Here is a 20,615-nt window from a genome sequence, read left to right as displayed (position 1 = left end):
AAGTTACGTTCTTTGGCCACCATCTTTGGAGAAAAACCCATATATTTCTTTCAGTAACATTTGTAGTTAAGAGGTTTGTAACTTTGTCGTTTGACATTAAAAATCCGTTTCTGTTGTGTATTTTGATTCCCCCAGGATGGGGCAAACAACACATCGAAGGAATAAATTAAATTCAAATATCTTTTATCACAGGACGCCCAAATATTTGATTGCATAAGGAAGGAGATAATCAGAGTTTCCCCTTTTGACCTTTAGGTTGACTCCACAAAGAAGAAACAACTTTTGCAAAGTGTGTGTTGGACAAATGATATAACATGCATGTTGAGGGCATGTTTGATCATTCTTAATAATTAATTTTGAAGTATCATGTCAAAGTTATGAATAAAATTTATTTTAAAATACCTTTTAAAAATGCAGATTTTTATGATTTTAGCCTTGTAAAGATAGAAGCGGATTTCAATTTTGTTATATATTCTCTTTGTTGCCAAATCACAACAACACACAGTATTAAAATTTAGCCATCAAAGAGATTTTCTGTCTAAAAAAAACTGAAAAATGAAAAAAAATGTAATTTTTGATGTGCTGCTTAGCTACCATGTTACTACTGTTCATTTGCCAATGAAACATGTTTTATTATTTAAAATTTCATTATATTTTGTATAGGATAATTTTATTCTGTATAAATGAAAATGTTGCAATCACTACCAATTTATCTCCAAAATAGCTTAAAACAGCAATTTTCCAATCAGTGCTTCTTTTACCATCATGTCCTCATAACTTATTTTACGATCCCCACCGTCTCCCGATCGGTCATTCAACGTCTAAGCTTAGAACCGTTTCAAACAAAACGATGCATTACCTCTTTAACACAAAGTTTATATAAACATGTTTAAAATGCATAGATTTTTAGATATTGAAACAAATACACGTTGCAGAAAAATCTCATTTACATAACAGTGACGCCTTCCATCCACCCTTTAGACATTTATCGCATATCTAAGGCAGTAAATACAGAATGGGGGTGATTTTTATTAACGACAGCTGTAATGCTACTTTTTGGTGGAAACGGTTGTAAGCTAAGGTGTTGATGCACCAATTGGAAGACAAAGAGGATCACAAAATAATTTTACCGATGAGTTTTAAGCAAAAATTTCACCTGATGTGACAGTTCGAAATAAAATCCAAGATGGGTACCTTGTGTATTATTAGATAAAGGGTATTTATTTTTATTATGACAAACATTTATACCAGGTACCTGTGTATTAACACGGTTTATCAACAGTGGCATCTTCGCAAGCCAAAGGTTTCGGTCCAGCATTTCTTATCACAATTGTGTGTCATGCTTCTATACAAACTTTGCAGATTTGTTGAATTTTTCCATGCTTCAGCTTTAATTCTTCAATATCGGAGGTTGAGGTAGCGGTATTAACCCTGCCAAATTCATCAGAGCAGATGAATGTACTAAGTGAACGGCTTTAGATCATGTAATACCTGTATTTAAACTGTAATAATTCAAAAATTTCAGGACGCAAGAGGCTGACATTTTCATGTCACAATTTCGATGGCGATGTTCTCTCATGAACTCCACTCTACCACAAAAGATTCAAGTTTTCGAATTTTGTCGGGTTGAGGTCTAAACATCGAACTATTGTGGGATGACATAATCTGTCCCTTTTCTTTCAGCAGCCTGCTCTAATAGTGTCAAACAATGACAAGTAGTATTAGTTTTGTCTATCACTAAACAGCAGTTTGTGGGCGCTATTGTTGTTTCATTTAATAAACATAATATTGTTAAGTGTTTGATCTTTTAAAGAAATGGAATTATGGCTTCTGTTCAATTCCACTGTTTTTACTCTTGATTACTCGAATTTTTTGTTATGCATACACGATCTGAAGTGGGATTTAGCATGTAGATTTTGCCCCTATTTCATTTTCACCTTTTTTGTCCTCGTTGACGGTGGGCGAATTTAAGACTTGGTGAATTCCAATGTCCCAAATTATATCTCTTTTGACACCGCTGTATCTTGGAAAATTCAAGACTGGACGAAGCCGTTTGCAAGTGTAGAAGGGAAAAAATAACATGGAAACACACGGTACTTAAAGGGACATGGTCACGATTTTGGTCAAAAATTATTTTTACGATTTTAATGTTTACAATACTTAAGTAAGACATTTTTAAAAAGCAACCAATATTTGACTGTCATTCGTTGAGTTGTAAGCAAGTTACAGAGGTTACAATTATTTGCTCTGTAAACAAAAGCTTTGTTTACAGAGCAAATTTTGATTGTTAAGGTGAAAATTGCCGTTTTAGACCTAAACTGAATGTGTTAAACATTAAGAGCTGTTTATTTATGCTTAAAATGAGTAAGAAGGTACAAAATCAGCCTTAAAAGATTTTTGTACAGATATATCGAACCTATGTAAACAAAAACAGGGCACGAGCCTTGTTTACATTTCAAAGAATTGTGAGCTATGTGTCTTGCTTATAACTCTACGACTGACTCTCAAATTTCATTTTATTATTAAAAATGCACTCCTAAAGCACTGTAAATAATAAAAACAGAAAATAAAATTTGACCAAAATCGTGACCATGCCCCTTTAAACTGTGGCACTTATTTTAAGGTGCTTTGTCTGCTCAAAGAGAATATTTCAGTGACAATTTTACAGAACCAAGAGAATTATGGAGGCTGGGGACTTGTTCTTTATTCCACAAGATAAATTGATGATTAAAAATTCATCATATTTTGTATAAGATTGTTTATTCTGTATAGCTGAAACTGCTTCAATCACCTATAATTTGTCTCCAAAATAGCTTAAAACAGTACTGTTTCAATCTTTTGCTTCTATTACGATCCGGTCTCATAGCAATCATGTAAGGTTTTCTTCCATCTTTCCTCATCAAAGTGTATCAAAATACGAAATATATATGGAAAAAAATATATATGGAAAAAAAATCGATGACAATGCTTGGTCACAAGATTTTGAAATTTACATAAAAATGATTTTTAAAAGATGTACACCAAAGTATTTTGCGGATTGAATGTAACGATATTGATTGACGTTTTGACTTGCCAAATGAAAATTCCAATGATTTGTTTATTAAATAAAAAATCTTTGGAATTTTTTTTTTTTTGCAAATTTCTAATCAAAAAGTGTCGCGTTATACAAACTGACAAATGATAATATAAGCAGTCACATAACTAATTCTATACATAGATGCTACATTCTAAGATACTGTGGTTTTTTAAAATCAAATTTATTATCTAACTTTACCTGGGAAATAAATAATGTTTTAACATTTAGAACTTTATACTGAGGATATAGGTGTAACTGGTTCTTATAATAATTTATCGTAATTAATATTAAATATACTTGCATGCACATTTGTGTCTAGTTTCATTAATCAACTTTGGGAAACGATTTTGTCTATTCCCTATAAAATCAAAAATATGCCAGTATTAAAAGCATGTATTTGACCACACGTCTGTTATAATTCCCTCCTGTGATTATAACAGGTAACACCTACAGTATGGATAATCTGAGGAGAGAGGTCTAAGGCAGAGTTAACGTTCTCCTGTTACAAGTTCGAAGACGACGAACTTTGAACTTCTAGTGAATGAACGCCATTCATGAAGAGAACCATTCAAGGGGCAGATTATTCCAATTATGTCAGTGATGAACCAATTTTAACAACAGGACATTGTTTGAGTGTCATATTTGTACACTGTCTATCAGCAGACTGTTCTTTGAGTGTCAAACATCTAGGTGACCATGATGCTGTAGTTTGCCACAAGGTGAGAGGCTATGTTCTACATTTTTGCTTACATGTACATGCAGGTTTAAATGTTTTTATGTATCTCTTTGCATTTTAGTATTATCACATGTACACTGTACCAGTAAACATTTTCTGATTGTTCCTTGGTTGTACAAAAAACCAAATGATGTATAGTTGCTTTGTGATTGTATGAGAGTAATTAGTTGCTTATGAAAACTATATTGTACCTTCAAATTGGTATTCAGTAAGGAATAAGGAATCATTTTTTGAGTATTATGAGGTGACAATTTCGGTTGGGGCGTGATCAAATCCAATAAAGCCCGAAGGGCTTTATGATAGATTTGATCACGCCCCGACCGAAATTATCACTTCATAATATTCAAAGAATGATTCCTTATTACTTATATTTATATAATTTTAAGCCATCGTAAGATTAAATATCTAAATATAAATAAGCAAACCCCGCTGGCGCCTCAATTTTGCGTCATTTGTATTATTGGTTATATAGTACAAAATTGATACGTAGTGTTATCACAGGCAAAGACACTGGAAAATGTAAATATATCATTTTCATATCATTTAAAAACAAAAAATCTTACAAAGTTACAAAAAAAATTATAATTTTTTGAAACATTATTACAAGTTATCTATATGACAAAACATGTTCAAACTTTAACAAAAGTTGGTGTTATTTGCCTGAGCAAATGTAATGTAATATGTAAATGTAATATTATTATGTATATAAACATTATTTTTCATAAGGATATTAATAAACATGGAACCTAAACAAGGAATTGTGTTTAAAGTGATGTGTACAGTACTTTTTAACATTTTCACAGCATGTATGATTTTCTAATTATCTCTGGTAGAAGTGCTTTTATGCTACTTGGTCAAATTGTATGTAATATTCTATAGATATGTAAAACAATAAATAATATAGTTTTATATATGACAAATAAAAAACCGTACTTTGTAGTTTCTTTGTCATTAAAGTAATAGATTTAACAAAATGATAGTCAAATTATGTTAACAAAAACATTACTGAGAAATACTTTTTAAAACTAAGTATTGCGTTTATCAAAAAACTTGCAATTAAGGTATGTGAAAGGTAATCAGAGGTTTTTTTTTAGTTTTTACATTTAAACATTGCATAATAATTCTGAATGAGATCAACCACCCAACTGGGTGAAAGTGAAGAATTTGTCAAGCTTATGGTAAAATTTTGTGAAATGTAATAATAATTTCACGTCAAGTACATTCACTTAAATATTTCCATGCAAACTATATTCATACCATTTTTACAAGAGGCAAAGTCGGCTGTGGTATATTCTGTCCTTTTCCGATGTTCATAATTAGGTCGGACAATTTTTCGTAAGTATGTCAAGGCAGGTTTCATGGCATGGAATGAGAGCAGTGTTTGTTTTGCTTTATTTGAAAACTTTGTCCGAATCGACCTGCTGTGACCTTGTGGTTTTTCCATGTAAACAAATCGCAAATGACATTTTGTAAAATTCAGTACAACTGAAGGAAGAAATGAACTTAATGAATTAACATTCATTTAATTTTCCAAAGAATAAGAATTACCAGGTCACTCAGGTGACTTTTTGCCTTTGGTCATCGCCGTCGTCGTTCAACGTCAGTTTACAATTTTACATATTTAAGGAGGCCGATTTGGGGTTTTTTGCGGAAAAACTACAATAGCATAACTCTTTATTTTTTAACCATATGTAATTTAAACCAACTCTAGTTTATTTGCGAAGGTTCATGAAAATCGACCGTCTGGTTCTTTTTAGGGACCATCTCAAAATAGAGGTACATTTACTTTAGGAATATATAGGAAACTGTCATTTTCCGCACATCAAAGCAATTTTTGAAAAATACTACAATAGCTTTTTTTCTCAAATTGTCATATATGATTAGTAATATCATTTCCTACCTTATATGTAAAAAACACAAAATTCTACCGTCTGGTTTTTAGTGGGGGTCATCTCAAAATATTAAAATGTACCAAATTTTGCTATATATTTGGATCATCACGAATGATGATTGGTATAATGGATTCATTCCAAAAATGAGGAAAATGTCCTCGAGGATAGCATCATTCTGTATAGATAATTTCAACAGCGTACAATTTTTACTTTTTCTTTTATGTTATGTCTTATAACGTACTCCTACAAAGCTTCAATTCATCATAACGTCATAAAAGCGCAATGGCAATGCTCCCCTACCGCACAACGTAAAAATCGTGTTAAAAATAAAAATTTCCTTTAACAATCTAAGTATTTTTATCTGTATTTTGTTTATTGTGTTCAATTTTATATATGATATCGAAAAAAATTCATAAGAAGTATAAATCAACTGTATTATATTAGAATGCGCAAAAACATGCGCAATGCAAACTAAAGTCGGCCTCCTTAATATCTCCTTTGAAACATTTAATGCTTGTAATTGGCATTTTTATTTTAAGCTTCTTTGGTTAGGTGATGAGGAGTGTAAATTAGACTTTGTGCTTTTCTCTTCCCTTATGATTGGCGCCAAAGCCGCCAAATAAAAAATGTTCTTTTCTCCCACTGATTTCGGAATAAAACTAAGTGGATGGGTTTAAAGCATTAACAAATACCTTGTCTCTTGATATGGGGTTTAATTTTTAGGATGGGCTATTATGGCCGTATTCTGCATATAGTAAGAAATTTTTAAAATTTTTAATCTTATCTCTCTATGACGACAAAAAAAAAAACTAGATCTCGTTACGAGTAACAAATAGGTCTTCCGTCCGATTTGTTTTATACGATACAATGAAATATCGATACTCTCTGCCAAATCTGAGATCCCTGTGAAACTAGATATTTTTTATCCCGAGACTGGAAACGGACGAACGAAAGTGATTAATGGAAAAAAGCTAGTAGTTCTTGTACATTTGCCTCGTGTACATCACTGTTTATTAGCTAGATGAAACACCTAAGAATATCTGTTAGACTTGTTAAAAACGTGGATTGTTTGAACCCTTCTGGTGAGCACCGGAAGTGACGGTTGACAAAATTAAACCCGTTGAACACATCTTCAATCAATTGTCTATCATTCATAAAAGTTTCATGTCTCAATCACTTACAGTGACTAAAATCTCGGATATCAAATTTATAAAATGGATAGCTACTTAAGATATTTGATGTAACTCACCGGAAGTAGAATTAGATTGCTTATTTAACATTGCATAGTTAAAATATATCAGATCGTGTACTGATAAATTCATTCCATGTAAAATTTATCTAAAAAAGGGGAAAAAATCATTTTTAAGTGGTTTTAGTGACGACCGGAAGTGACGACGAATCAATCAAAATAAGGTAAACACAGATACATACTTTAGTCTATCATCATAAAGTTTTGTTGTTCAAGTCGTCACAGTAATTGAGGTCTCGTGGAGTCATTTTTTTTTTGTCTCTTGACAAGGAAGTGGACAAACGGAAATTCTCAGTGAAAATAAAAGTTAGTATTTCATGAACTGAAGACAACTGTACTTTATTGTTTATCAATTTTACTAAAATTGTCAAAGAAATAGTTAAATTTTCAAACAGCTTTGAACCCTTCCGGTGAGGACCGGAAGTGACGGTCGACATAATGAAAGTGGTTTTTACGCATTTTCTATCAAATGTTTATCATCTTTCTTAGTCTGGTGTATTGATCGCTTGACTTTCTGACATCTTGTAGGTAAAACAGCTAATTAAAAAAGGCTATCTGAGATATTTGAGATATCTCACCGGAAGTAGATTTTATTTATTTATTAAACATTGGATAGATGACATATTTAAGGAAAAATACTTATACTTTACTTCAATATGAAATAAAATTAATGCAAAAAAAATCGTTTTAAAGGTATATTTGGGGGTTTTTTTCTATATAGCATATGTGGCAACATTCTTCTAATATGGCACAGAAATGAGCTGCCAACCGATAGGCGACGACTGGCACGCAATGTAGTTCAGTGTTGCATGATGTGATTGTGACCCCATATGATTATATAATATGAAATTGCTGGGGACAATGGCACACAGTCTGATTAAAAGCATATACAATTATCACGCATCTTTTTTGCAGAATCATGGATTTTCATTTCAGTTTTTGCGTCTTTTATTGGACATTCTTTGTTTTTTGTTTAATGAGATGTGGACCACTGAATCAAGAGAATGAAATGGTCACCCCGTCTACGAAAAACATCCCTGTATCAGAGCAGAAATTACTCAGGAATTTTATGGACGCGCTCGACAGATTAGACCATGATAAATATTCCGACATTTCATTTCATTCAATAGGTAAGTTTTATGTTCGCCTACAGCTACCTACAAATGAGATTTCTTTCAGATTTTCAAAGATATCTTTTTAAATGCAGTTTAAGCAAACGACTCTATTTCTCGGTTACAATGACTTGATTGGTATAATGTTATTTCGAAAACTTAGAAATGATGACTTGTTCACATTGCTGCAACATTACAATCGCTTTTTATGCGATTTTGAAATAAGCTCAATTCAGTTGTTTCTCCCTTTATAGAAAACGTGAATGGTGAGTACGAATTCGACATCAGCGAACTTCTGGCTGACCATGACGTCACAGGGGTGGATCTCATCTGGACACCATCTATATATAACTCCTGTCGGTTCTTATGGGCGGGGAATGACATCAGTAAGAATTTGACTTCTTATATTGCCAATAAATGACGTAAAATTCATATCTGGACGCCTTCCCTTTGTTAATTGAATTATTGCACAGCCACTTTAAGTTATAGTAGATATATTGTATGTGCATGCATAGTAAATGCCATTTTTATACATGCACATACAATATGTTTACAATAAGTTCCAGCAGCCGTAGATTATTCTTTTGATTCTAAAACAAAACAAAACTGCATCGCCTATCAGATCTACTATTGCCAAGAAATGGTATTTGACATTTTCCACTTATTCTCTAAGGAATGGTAATGTATTATTTTTATTTTTTTAAGTAGGATTACATGGAAGACGCATTAACAGCTTTGTTTTCTTTGATTTTAATCACCTGTTCGCAATGGAGCGCTCCTCTAAACTGATTAAAATTCGATTGTTGCCAACACCGAATTGCCCCCTTCAAAACAAACCGACAAACTCGTTTTTGGTGATCTACAGAAACTTATCGAAAGGTCCTGTGCTTCAAAAATTACAGGAGTTGAGGATTTCAAGAATTAAACGAGATTCAAAATCTTTACAGCCATTAGGTACAAAGTACATTAATAAGCTAAAAAGGGAGGTAAAATCCAACACAAAAGATCCCGGGTGTCACCTCGTTCCCTGGACCGTGGATTTTATCCGGTTGCAGTGGGATACATTTATCGTTGCTCCGGTGATATATGAGGCCAACGCTTGTCAAAGGACCCGTGCTCAATGTAAACAAACAGAAACATACTGCTTACATTCTAGATCAAAGAAACCATCGAATTATGAAGTTCTGAGACATATTTACAGTACACAACTTGGCGTTTCACCTCCTGGAAACAGTTCTTGCAAACCATCTAAATACGGATCACTGACCATGATGTTATATGACAGAGACCGTGACCTTTATGAAATAAGAATCGTGCCAAACATGCGTGTCTTGGAGTGTGAGTGTTCTACATGTAGCTTGGGTTGATTCTTGCTGTTATAGTGTTAAGTGGAAGAGGACCTTAAATTAATCATTTTACCATGATTTCATGTCTGTTTCTGAAAAAGGAAAATCCACCCTGTTCCTTTTCATAGTAAATAGTGAAAAAAGTAAAATAAAAAAAGCATGCAAACTTTTGTTTTGTTTGTAAAATTGTATAAAGGGATTGTATAAATTGTCTGAAAAACGCTCAGCAATGTCCTTTATTTTAAAAATAAGAAATCATATTTTGGGTATTATGAGATAATACTTTTGCCGGGGCGCGATAAAATCCAATTAAGCCTAAATCGAAGGGCTACTAAGTCGGGAGTGTCAAATTCAATAAAAGCCCCTAGGGCTTCTTGATAAGTTTGCTTACGCACCGACTAAAAATATCACCCCATACAAAAATGTGCAAAAATGATTCTTTATTACTTTTGTTTAGGTAATTTTCAGCAACTGTATCTATAAATATCCAGCTAGATGTATTGATATTTTAACGTAACATGTATTTTCATTTCGAATAATTATGACATTTGCACATGCGCCCCAACAGTACGCACGTCATTTGTGTTAGGTAGTAATGAACTGTATTGAACCATGTTTTACAAATTTGATTCGTATTGTTATCACAGACGAAGACACTGGAACATGTAAATAATAAACAATCTTGCTGTTTTGATTAAGCTATACCCGAGAAGTTAAACTGTACTTCTAGGGTAGCTAAATCATCGTTTTGATCGATAAAAAACAATATTCTTTTTATTGTATTTTTTTGCGATAAATTGATACAACAATATCAAATTGAATTTTTTCAAGCGAAGATTTTAGTTTGAAGCCATATCCAAACGTTCTTTGAACGATCTATTTTGGCCCAATATAGAGAAAATCAAAACCTCCTTGGTCACGGGCAGGTGAATATAACTTTTTAATTTTTGCTAGATTACTCGATATCAGCAAATCATAGAGCTAGAAATTAATCAATCATATGTCTTGATAAAACTTAGTATTCTATACGATATGAAGAAAATCAAAGTACTGAGAGTACTGAAAACAAGCATTGCAAATTAAATGTTTATGTTTATACAGACAAAAAGTTTTTCTATCGTCATTTTCAAAGTTTTATGAAATTTGTAGAAAAATTGTTACACTGTAATATATCAGTTATCTTCACTTATTCTTTGTAATAGATATAACTTACAAATACATTGGAATCCACTTACAAATCTCGTCGAATTTTATCTATACATGTACTACTATATTAAAAAAATAGACTCGAATTTTTGGGCTTTAATAACGAGAAATTGGAAGAGTACTGTCTTTTGGTTTATATTTTAGACATCATTGTTACTTGAAAATTACCAATTTGTTTTTATTTTTTCTTAATCAAGCTTTGCTGATTAATAATCAACGAAAATTTCTTTAGAGATTCCGGAAATCATCTGGATCTTTTGGATTTTACAATCTTACATTGACGCTAAATCACGGAAAGCCCTTTAGTACATGTTTCCACAATATCATACTTGCATGGATAAACTCAGAAACGATATCACAAATACGTGTAAATTTTCATTGAAAATTTGTCATATTCTGTTCATCAATGGAAATACGGGAGATAACTCTAACTCTGTGCATTTAATATGAAAAATCCCGAGAGTTCCTAATATCAACATAGTGTTTAAATTCGAAGCGAGTAAAAATGTCGGTGAAAAAGTGTTGGATTCTTCATTTATATGAATTAAATTTTTAGATGAGAGGTATTTACAGCTTCAAAATGGTTTGTTATGAATAATTTGACTGTTATTTTCAATGCAGCTGCTTTAATTTTCTCTAAAATCGTTTTGGAGCCATTATACAAGTAATATATAGAGTACTTTTTAACGAGTGTATCTTCAGATAACAGACGAGGGGGCTTGTCCCCCGAGTCGGATATCTGAAGATGCACGAGTTAAAAAGTTACTCTATATGTTTTGTATCGTTGTTTTCAATGCACTGAGTTGCCCGTGATCTATCAAAATTTTGTTATGTTCCATTTTATATGACCAATGAAAAAAGAGCACGTGATTCTAGAAGTTAAGCGTAATACATTTTATGAAAGTTCCACCCACCTCGCCCTTTTAAGCAAAAATGCCGTGGAAGACGGTTGTTATTTTATGCTCTCGCAATTCTTAGGATATAGTTGAAACCGAATTCCTTAAATAAATTAGGAAACCTGAACATTCACAATCTGTTGATATTCATCTCCTGGAAGAAGATCCTAAACAGAATCACTGGTTACGGCGCTTTGTGTTAGAGGTACAAAAACTTTGTGTTGCGAAAGGAAAACATTAAATTTGAATTTTCTTGATGAACATGACGACCTTATTGTCGTTTTCCGCAAAAATTTAGGGAATTTTTATCAAAAAGCTCAGGTACCAAAGTGCGACAAGTTGATTCGATAATGCCAGAAGATGGAGTACACCGGATTTAGATAATTGTGTATTTCATTTCGAGCCATAATTAAGTGGCTGTTTAAGCAGTAAAAAATGTTTTCTTGTAATAATTTTTATAGCTGCTTAAAACATTTCACAGAAACTGGTATGTTCTTTGAACTTCATGAGGCACATGAATTTGTAAATGATAAATACAATTTTCTTATTTTTTTGCTACTCTTTATTTTTTTTTTTAAAGTGTGATCTATCAGAAAAAAAAAGTGTGATCTATTACAGATACACCACATAAAACTGTTGTGTATCGAGAAAAAATGAATTGCTGACATCAAAGGAAAAGCTCACAAACAATGATACAATATTTTGCAACATTACGGGTATATGTGATGCATTTTAGCTGTCGTGAAGGCCTGTCCCGAGATACAGTTAGATAATATCTAACTAAGCAGAGTGTAGTGAAATTAATAGCATTAAGCTTGGTTATATAAATGTCAACAATATGGTCTGTCGATGAATCTGTTTCGTAAATGTCCGATATCATATCAATGTCAACCCGTGTTCGCACGGGTCAAAGTCTAGTACAGCAAACTACATTGAAGCGTGTAACAGGGGCTTACTCCAGAAAAGTTTCTACGTAATGTTTTGACTGACCTTTGTCCAATCAGATCGCAGCTGGGCGGAGTTGAGGCATTACCGCTCGTGACTTATCGAGAGAGAGAGAGACAGAGAGAGAGAATTAGAATTTAGTATTTTTAAAACTTCAGTTATTCGACTGATCTATGTCTTTGAAAGTCAAGCTCATTTTTGTGAATTTGTCTGATAAATGTAGTTTCACGATTTGTGAAACTATAAATAACAACTCTTAACTATAGTTTACGATTGTAAATTATAATATAACAAATGTGAATCTCTATTTATCAGCAAAATCTATTGTTAACGTTTTTTACAGATAGATAAACTATGATTATCATTCGTAAACTATAGTTTACATTCGTGAAATATAGTTTCCCAGATGTAAACTATAGTTAACGGATCGTTAAATATAGTTTTGGATCCGTAAACTATAGTTAACAGCTAATAAAGCTAGTATATAGACTGTGAAACTATGTTTAGCTAATTTTTGTGAATTTGGCGTGCCATAAAATACTGCATCCAATGTATTTGCTTTACCGAATTTAATTTAGATTTTGAAATCCAATTCAGGGTTTTTCCTTTGTTTACATTACACAACTGGTCAATGTATTTTGTCAATATCTATCTATGAGAAAGGAGAAAAATGTACTTAACAGCAAAAAAAGGTAAAAGTCTATTTGGCTTCCCCCATTATAAAATGAATGATTTTGTTTACTAGGTGATAACTCTAACCTTTCATGATAGTTACTTGCCTGTACCACGCGTGTCACGTAACATTACGTTTGGTACGCGTGTTCAATTTTTTTCTAAAACATCAATAATTTGACGATAAACAAAGTAACGTGATATTAAAACGAGACTTGTTTGATCTTCTTAATTTCTTCATAATTATGCATTTCGGCTATTTTAAAATGCCATCGATATTCTTTGGGTCTTTGCTGCCAAAATGTCCCGGTCTAGCATTTCTGATCACAGTTGTCCACCCTGCTTGTAGCAAACCACGCAAATTGGTCAAACCAATTCCGGCTTCCTCTTTAATTCGTTAATTTCAGGGGTCTAGGTTGGCTCAATGTCTCCACATAACAGATCTGTTAGTATGTTATTCGCATTAAATTCTACAGAGCAGATGTTTGTACTGGATGTACTGCTTGATCACGTGTTATTTATTTCCAAAAGAATCGAAACACCTGTATGTACATTATTATAGTTGACAATTTCAGGACGGAACATGTCACAATTTCGGCGATGTTCTCTCGTGAACTCCACTCTACCACAAAAACATACAAAGGAGCCGAGTATTCTAATTTCGTCAGGCTTGGATCTATACTTGACATTTTTAAAAACAATTGTGGGGTGTCATAATTTGTCCCTTTTCTTTCAGCAGCCTGCCCTAATAGTGTCAAACATTCGATATGCAGTATTATTTTGTCTATCACCAATTGGCAAACTTTATGCGCCCCATTGTTGTTTCATTTCAAAAAGATTTACTCTCCGCGCAAATTCAGTACTCAAACTTTTGGCCTAAGATTAGGAATTTTTTACCGTACATACTCTTTTTAGCTAAGTGTTGGTTTTGTAACAGTGCCAATTTCAGTTTATCAGTATAACAAATGCATTAATATTGTTATATATTAAAAAACCTGATTTTCTAATTCTATTTAATTTTGTAATCAACACTGTTAAAGGAACTTCAAAAATACGGCAATTTAAATTCGAAATGGGTTCATTTTTGGGGGTTTTTATGTATATTAGTTTCGATCGCTCCTCTACTGCCACTGAGGTATATATACCGGTTGAGAAAGTAACGGTCGGTTGCTTTCCGATCGAGGCATTCACGTTGCACGGACTTCTAAATGCATGAACTACACATTGTAGTAAAATGTAGTAATAAAGAATTAAGAAAACAACAATCAATGAAATACAAAATATATTTATTCTTTGAAAGGATGTCCAAGGTATTCGTATTATTTTGCACAGACAGTGCTGCCTTACTTCGCATATGCATGCACATCGAACGCGTGTTTCGTTCAAACAGAGTGCATAACTTCTGCATCTTCTTGGAAACCCCGGCGACACTACATCCAACACAGTATCTAATAAATAATAGTAAATCCAAGAAAATAACAACGTTTCCATCCGTTCCTACAAAAACGCACCGTTTCTAAAATCCATCCGATAATTTACATTGCTCGATCTGCCACAGTGTGTGGTTTGCGCATGTGCGATGTTATAACAAACACAGGAAAATGGTCTACAATTATCGAGGAATTTTTAAATTATCTGCGCCTGGATTTCAGTCTGTCTTGTTTCGTCGTTTATTGGATATATATATCTTGCCAGTGCAGTGGTTGTCATATAATTTTTGTTCAAAACGCGTTTTTACAAGTTTTCTCGTCCAAGGTAACGTGTTCGGGTGAATGAAATTCCTGAATGCGATGAAGCATGAATAGTGCTCTCGGCCTTATATAGGGGGTGTGTAGCGATGAGCAGAACAATATAAATCGACACTTAAAGCTGACATGAATTCATAAATACGCATTATTTCCCTTTTATCTCCGACTACCGCCATATTAGTTGTCGATTTCTATTGTTCTGCTCATCGCTACACACCCCTTATATAAGGCCGAGAGCCCTCGTCATGCTTCACAGACTCGTAAAAATGCGTTTTGAACAAAATAATATGACAACTACTTCTCTGGCAAGATATATCCAATAAACGACGAAACAAGACTGAAATCGAGGCGCAGATACTTCAAAAATTCCTCGATAATTGAAGACCGTTTTCCTGTGTTTGTTATAACATCGCACATGCGCAAACCACACACTGTGGCAGATCGAGCATTGTCAATTATCGCATGAATTTTATAAATGGGGAGTTTTTGTAGAAACGGATGAAAACGTTGTTACTTTCTTGGATTTACTATCATTTAGCTACTTGGATGTAGTGTCGCCGGGGTTTTCAAGAAGATGCAGACGTTATACACTCTGTATGAACGACACACGCGTTTGATGTGCATGCGAAGTAAGGCAGCATTGTCTGTGCAAAATAATACGGATACCTTGGACAGCCTTTCAAAGAATAAATATATTTTGTATTTCATTGATTGTTGTTTTCTATTTATTACTACATTTTACTTCAATGTGTAGTTCATGTATTTAGAAGTCCGTGCAACGTGAATGCCTCGATCGGAAAGCAACCGACCTTAACTTTCTCAACCGGTATATTTATACCCTAGTGGCAGTAGAGGAGCGACCAAAACTAATATTGCGACCAATTGCTTTTATGAATTCATGTCAGCTTTAAAATACAGTTGACGTCCGATGGCTCGAACTTAAATCTCACGTTTTTTTAACTGGTCTCCCAAACTGAAACCATATTCCTTTTTTTTTTATTTCTTAAAGTTAATTAGGGCTTCCGTTAAATTCCACTGTTTTTTAAATGTCTGTTCTGTAAACTAGATTTAAAGTGGGATTTAGTGTGTTTATTTTAAAACGTTAAATTGATTGTACCAACCAAAATAGAAAACAAAGATAAGAAAACAAGATATCAAATGTCATAATAATAACCTCATCCAGAAATATATGAAATCCCGTTGCTACACTTTTTTTTCATTGGGATATTTTGTCACAAATTGTTAAACATATTGTAAATATTCCAGGCGATCTACCAGATAAATGCAGTTCAAAATGGATTTATAACTTAAAGCGTCGCTCTTCACTAACGTTTGTGTTAAAAGTTTTAAAACTTTTAATTAAAATTGTTACAAGTTTTGAATTATAATAGTTAAAAGATTATTATAGTAAAGATATATAGATAATTAGGTGCTTGTATGACTCTATATAATGATTATTCATACGTTTTCTTAGTCCGATTATGTTGTTTGCATTTATAAATCAAAATCAGGAAGTGTATCTGAAGGTATGCGTTTTCTTTTTAAGCTTAGTTACGTTTGATATACCGGTACACTTGTATGACTCTAAATTACGATTACGATTATTTATACGTTTCCTTAGTCTAATTATGTTACTGTTTGCATTTATAATTCAAAATCAGGAAGTGTATCTGAAGGTATGCGTTTTCTTTTCAAGCTTATTTACATTTAATACACCGGTACACTCCAACCAGAACATGCTTTAATTTGATTGTTTAATGTGCACGTTCCTCTCTCCATATCAAGATTGAAATGTCGCTTGTAAATTAGATTATTTCGTGGTTTTCGTTAAGAGTTTGTGCTTTATATTTCACATAAAAGTTTGTTCCTGACATATGAATCGATCACGTTTTTACGATCTGATAACAAAACGTACAAGAGAAACTGTTCGTCTTGATGGTTACCGAACCTTTTGTGATTATATTTCAATGGATTAATAGCAAGTAAGTGAGAAGTTTACTTAAATGGTTTTTTTTTTCCTTTTTAACTAAAAAAATAATAAAAAATATCTTTTCTGTTTTCTAACGTAACTTTTAAAGTATGAATATGATTGTTTTGATAGTTGCTTACAGAATATTGAGCTAAAATTAGGCAAACGACAAAAGAGATTTTCAAAGTTATTATTGGATAAAAACGGAATAAAGCCAATATACGGAAAACTTTTCATCGAAATATATTATTATGAATCAATTTTTCCAATTGAAAACAGACTTATTTAAAGATTCTCTATTTTGTTTGTCAAAAGATTGTGTCTAGCGATGGACCCCTGGAACAGCGCCCAGGATGTTGTACGCTGCACCCTGTGTCAAACTCCTAAAGACCCCATGCACTGTGAAGTTTGTCATATACATCTATGTAAAGATTGTGTAGAAAAGCATTTATCTGATTTCTCTAAAGTTCACAAAGTGGTCACATTCAAACAATACTTGACGACTCTGAAATATCCTATGTGCAGGAAACATCCCGCCAAACAATGTGAATTCCACTGTGAACAATGTGACATTCCTTTTTGTGCAAAATGTGTTTCTTCCGGAAAACATTTAAGACACAAGACAGTTGACATTTCTATTAACATTGAAAACAAAAAGAAACTCTTGCAGAATGATTTGCAGGAATTGGAGAAAAACATCTATCCCCGCTATCTAGATCTTGCATCTGACATCCCAGTACAGAAAGCTGACCTAAGTAGAAACTCGCAGTTATTGACAACAGCCATCAACAAACAGGGAGAAGTCTGGCACAGAGAAATAGACACCATTGTAAAGAACCTTACATCTGACGTCTATAAAATGGAATGCGAACATATGACTGTGCTTGGTCATCATGAAGTCAATATCACCCAAAATATTTCTAAAATCACCGAAGCTATAGAAGATCTGAAAGAAATATTGGAATCTGACGATATTTTGCTTATCTCAGAGTATAAACCAAAAAATGCTGAATTTAGAAGATTGCCGTCAAAAGTCAAAGTGTCCTTACCAAATTTTGTGCCAAAAAACATAATAAGAAATTGGCTTATTCAACAGTTTGGTTCTCTTTCAACATTATCTTTTACAACCGAGGAACAGGAATACAAAATACCGACCCAGAGAGCCGAGTTCTCTCCTCCAGACCGGTCGCTGATCGATGTACCTCGGGTAATCACAGCTATAGATACCGGGTATAAATGCCTAAACAGCGTAGATTGTTTGAACGATGATAAGATCTGGACGTGTGGAGATGGAAAAATTCTGAAACTTTATAACCTTCAGAAAGAAATAGTGAAGTCAGTTGAAACCAAATTTGAGAATCAGACACGGGACATAGCAGTTACTAGGAACGAAAATCTAGTTTTTACCCAATACAATGATAGAACTGTTAACGTGCTGTATGAGAATGAACAGATGCAGGCAGTGATCAAAATAACGGGTTGGATTCCTAGAAGTTTATGTTGTACCTCATCGAACGACCTTCTTGTTGTCATGGAGAGTGATGATTATAAACAGATAAAAGTCGTGCGCTACTCTGGCGCCACAGAAAAACAACGCTATCAGTTTGATGACAAAAAAAGGCCTCTCTATTCATCTGGGTCCGTAAAATACATCTGTGAGAACAGGAATCGCGATATTTGCGTAAGTGACTGTAGAGTCCACGCGGTAGTGGTAGTCAATCAGACCGGGAAACTCCGCTTTACCTACACTGGTCCTCCCTCTACTACCAAGGAATCTTTTGGTCCTGTTGGTATTGCTACCGACAGCCTGAGTCGGATCCTGACAGCAGACTGGAACAGTCACCGTATCCACATTGTAAATGAAGATGGACAGTTCCTGCGATACATAAACAACTGTGATTTACTCTCTCCCTGGGGTTTATGTGTGGACACCAGTGACAACCTCTTTGTGGCAGAGTGGGGCACGGCAATAGTAAAAAAAATCAAATATTGCATTTAACGAGGCTTGGTGGTCAAAAAATGAGCCATCACTATTTCCTTAGAGTATTAGATCTGATTATTGTAGCTATAAACTATTCTTAAGTAAGCAAAACATTTCCCTTTATACAAATCTGTTCTTCTCGAGGAGATCAAAATAGTTCAATAAAGGTCATGATCAGTCCCAGTTTTCTTTAATTTTCAAACTACGTTCGTATGCATGCAATTTAATGATTATTTTTCATACATTTTGGGTACACATATTGTTATTGCAAATTTTATATTTGCATCAATATTGGCAATAAATCTTGTTTTAAATGAAGATTCATGCTTGTAAAATATGAAACAACCACAACCTAATAATTATAATTGAAGGTTTAGTATTGATATTAAATCAATACTTTATTTATCTTTGTTTTAAATCAAACTACAGAACATATTATTCATCGGACTTTATTATACCCGCACTTTCTAAAGAAAGTTCGGGTATATTGTTGTTACCCTGTTCCGTCCGTCCGTCCGTCCGTCTGTCACGTTTTATTTTCTCAAACTGCTCTTACATCTTATAAACCAGCAAACTGAACTCTTGGAGTTTGATTTGGGGTATCATGTTGTTTTGTAAAAAGGTTTAAAAAATTCTGTTAGTCCTGGGGGTCAAATAATTGGTAAAAATGACGTTTTTTTTTCACAAAAAACCTTCTTCCTCGAACTCCTCCTACATTTTCAACAGTAGACAAATCATCTCTTAGAATATGTTTTAGGGTATCCTATAGATGCGCAATAAGGTTTCGGAATTTTCAATTATGTCCCCGGGGTCATTTAAAAGCTGAAAAATGACGTTTTTTTTTACAAAAAAACTGGTTTCAAAAGCGTCATTTTTTTTTATCAGTAGCCAAATGATCTTCTAGAATATGATTGGGGTGTCATATTGAAGTGTGATCAGGTTCCAGAAATTTTTTTTATTAAGGGGATCAGTGGGCAACAAAAAATGACGTTTTTTTTTTGCAAAAAAAAAAGTATTGTTCCCAGAACTCCTCTTACAACTTTTGGAGTAGCTCCATCATCTCTTGGGATATAATTGAGGCTGTCCTATAGATGTGCAATAAGGTTTTAAAAATTTAAATTTCATCCAGGGAGTCAAATAGTAGCAGAAAATTGACGTTTATCACTTAAAAAAACATAGATCCTAGAACTCCTCTTATGATTTAATGGATAGACACATCATATCTTGGGATATGATAGGGACTGTCCTATAGATGTGCAGTAAGGTTTTAAAAATTTAAATTTCATCCAGGGAGTCAAATAGTAGCAGAAAATCGACACATAGATCCTAGAACTCCTCTTATGATTTAATGGATAAACACATAATATCTTAGGATATGATAGAAACTGTCCTATGGATGTGCAATAAGGTTTTATAAATTTAAATTTCATCCAGAGAGTCAAATAGTAGCAGAAAATTGACGTTTATCACTAAAAAAAATCATAGATCCAAGAGCTCCTCTTATGATTTAATGGATAGACACATCATATTTTGGGATATGATAGGGACTGTTCTACAGATGATCATTACGGTTTTGAAAAATTAAATTTAACCCTGAGGCCCATTACCTACATACCTTTTGATGCCCTTTAATTAAGGATCGAGAATATATATGGTTAAGGGGTGGGGATCTCAACCGTTTTCGAGATATTCGTGCACTTTCTGTTCGAGGGGGGTCACGACCACCCCCGGGGCCCATGACCTACATACTGTTTGATGCCCCTTGACACAAAGAACAAGAATATATA

General features: G+C 33.4%; 2 protein-coding genes across 4 annotated transcripts; both read left to right on the top strand.

Moving 5' to 3' along the window:
- Window positions 1-3,627: 3,627 nt before the first annotated feature.
- LOC105322966 (uncharacterized) lies at window positions 3,628-9,496 on the top strand. Of its 3 annotated transcripts, XM_066067351.1 has the most exons (4): window positions 3,628-3,795; window positions 7,935-8,083; window positions 8,320-8,451; window positions 8,771-9,496. In XM_066067351.1, the coding sequence occupies exons 2-4, from the start codon at window positions 7,963-7,965 to the stop codon at window positions 9,430-9,432; spliced, it is 915 nt and encodes a 304-aa protein (XP_065923423.1). In that variant the 5' UTR covers window positions 3,628-3,795; window positions 7,935-7,962; the 3' UTR covers window positions 9,433-9,496. The 3 variants fall into 3 exon arrangements, with proteins under 3 accessions (XP_065923423.1, XP_011420180.2, XP_019920682.2); XM_011421878.4 differs by lacking the exon at window positions 3,628-3,795 and having other exon boundaries at window positions 7,814-8,083; window positions 8,774-9,496; XM_020065123.3 differs by lacking the exon at window positions 3,628-3,795 and having other exon boundaries at window positions 7,817-8,083.
- Window positions 9,497-16,744: 7,248 nt separating this feature from the next.
- LOC117684332 (tripartite motif-containing protein 2-like) lies at window positions 16,745-19,116 on the top strand. Its single transcript, XM_034455978.2, has 2 exons — window positions 16,745-16,860; window positions 17,163-19,116. Exons 1-2 carry the CDS (start codon window positions 16,814-16,816, stop codon window positions 18,844-18,846), a joined length of 1,731 nt encoding a protein of 576 aa, XP_034311869.2. The 5' UTR covers window positions 16,745-16,813; the 3' UTR covers window positions 18,847-19,116.
- Window positions 19,117-20,615: the final 1,499 nt, after the last annotated feature.

The sequence above is a fragment of the Magallana gigas genome, chromosome 7 (genome assembly GCF_963853765.1).
Source record: "Magallana gigas chromosome 7, xbMagGiga1.1, whole genome shotgun sequence".
Classification (NCBI taxonomy): domain Eukaryota; kingdom Metazoa; phylum Mollusca; class Bivalvia; order Ostreida; family Ostreidae; genus Magallana; species Magallana gigas.
Note: the sequence above shows the minus strand (reverse complement) of the source record. Positions and strands in the feature narration are given on the sequence as shown.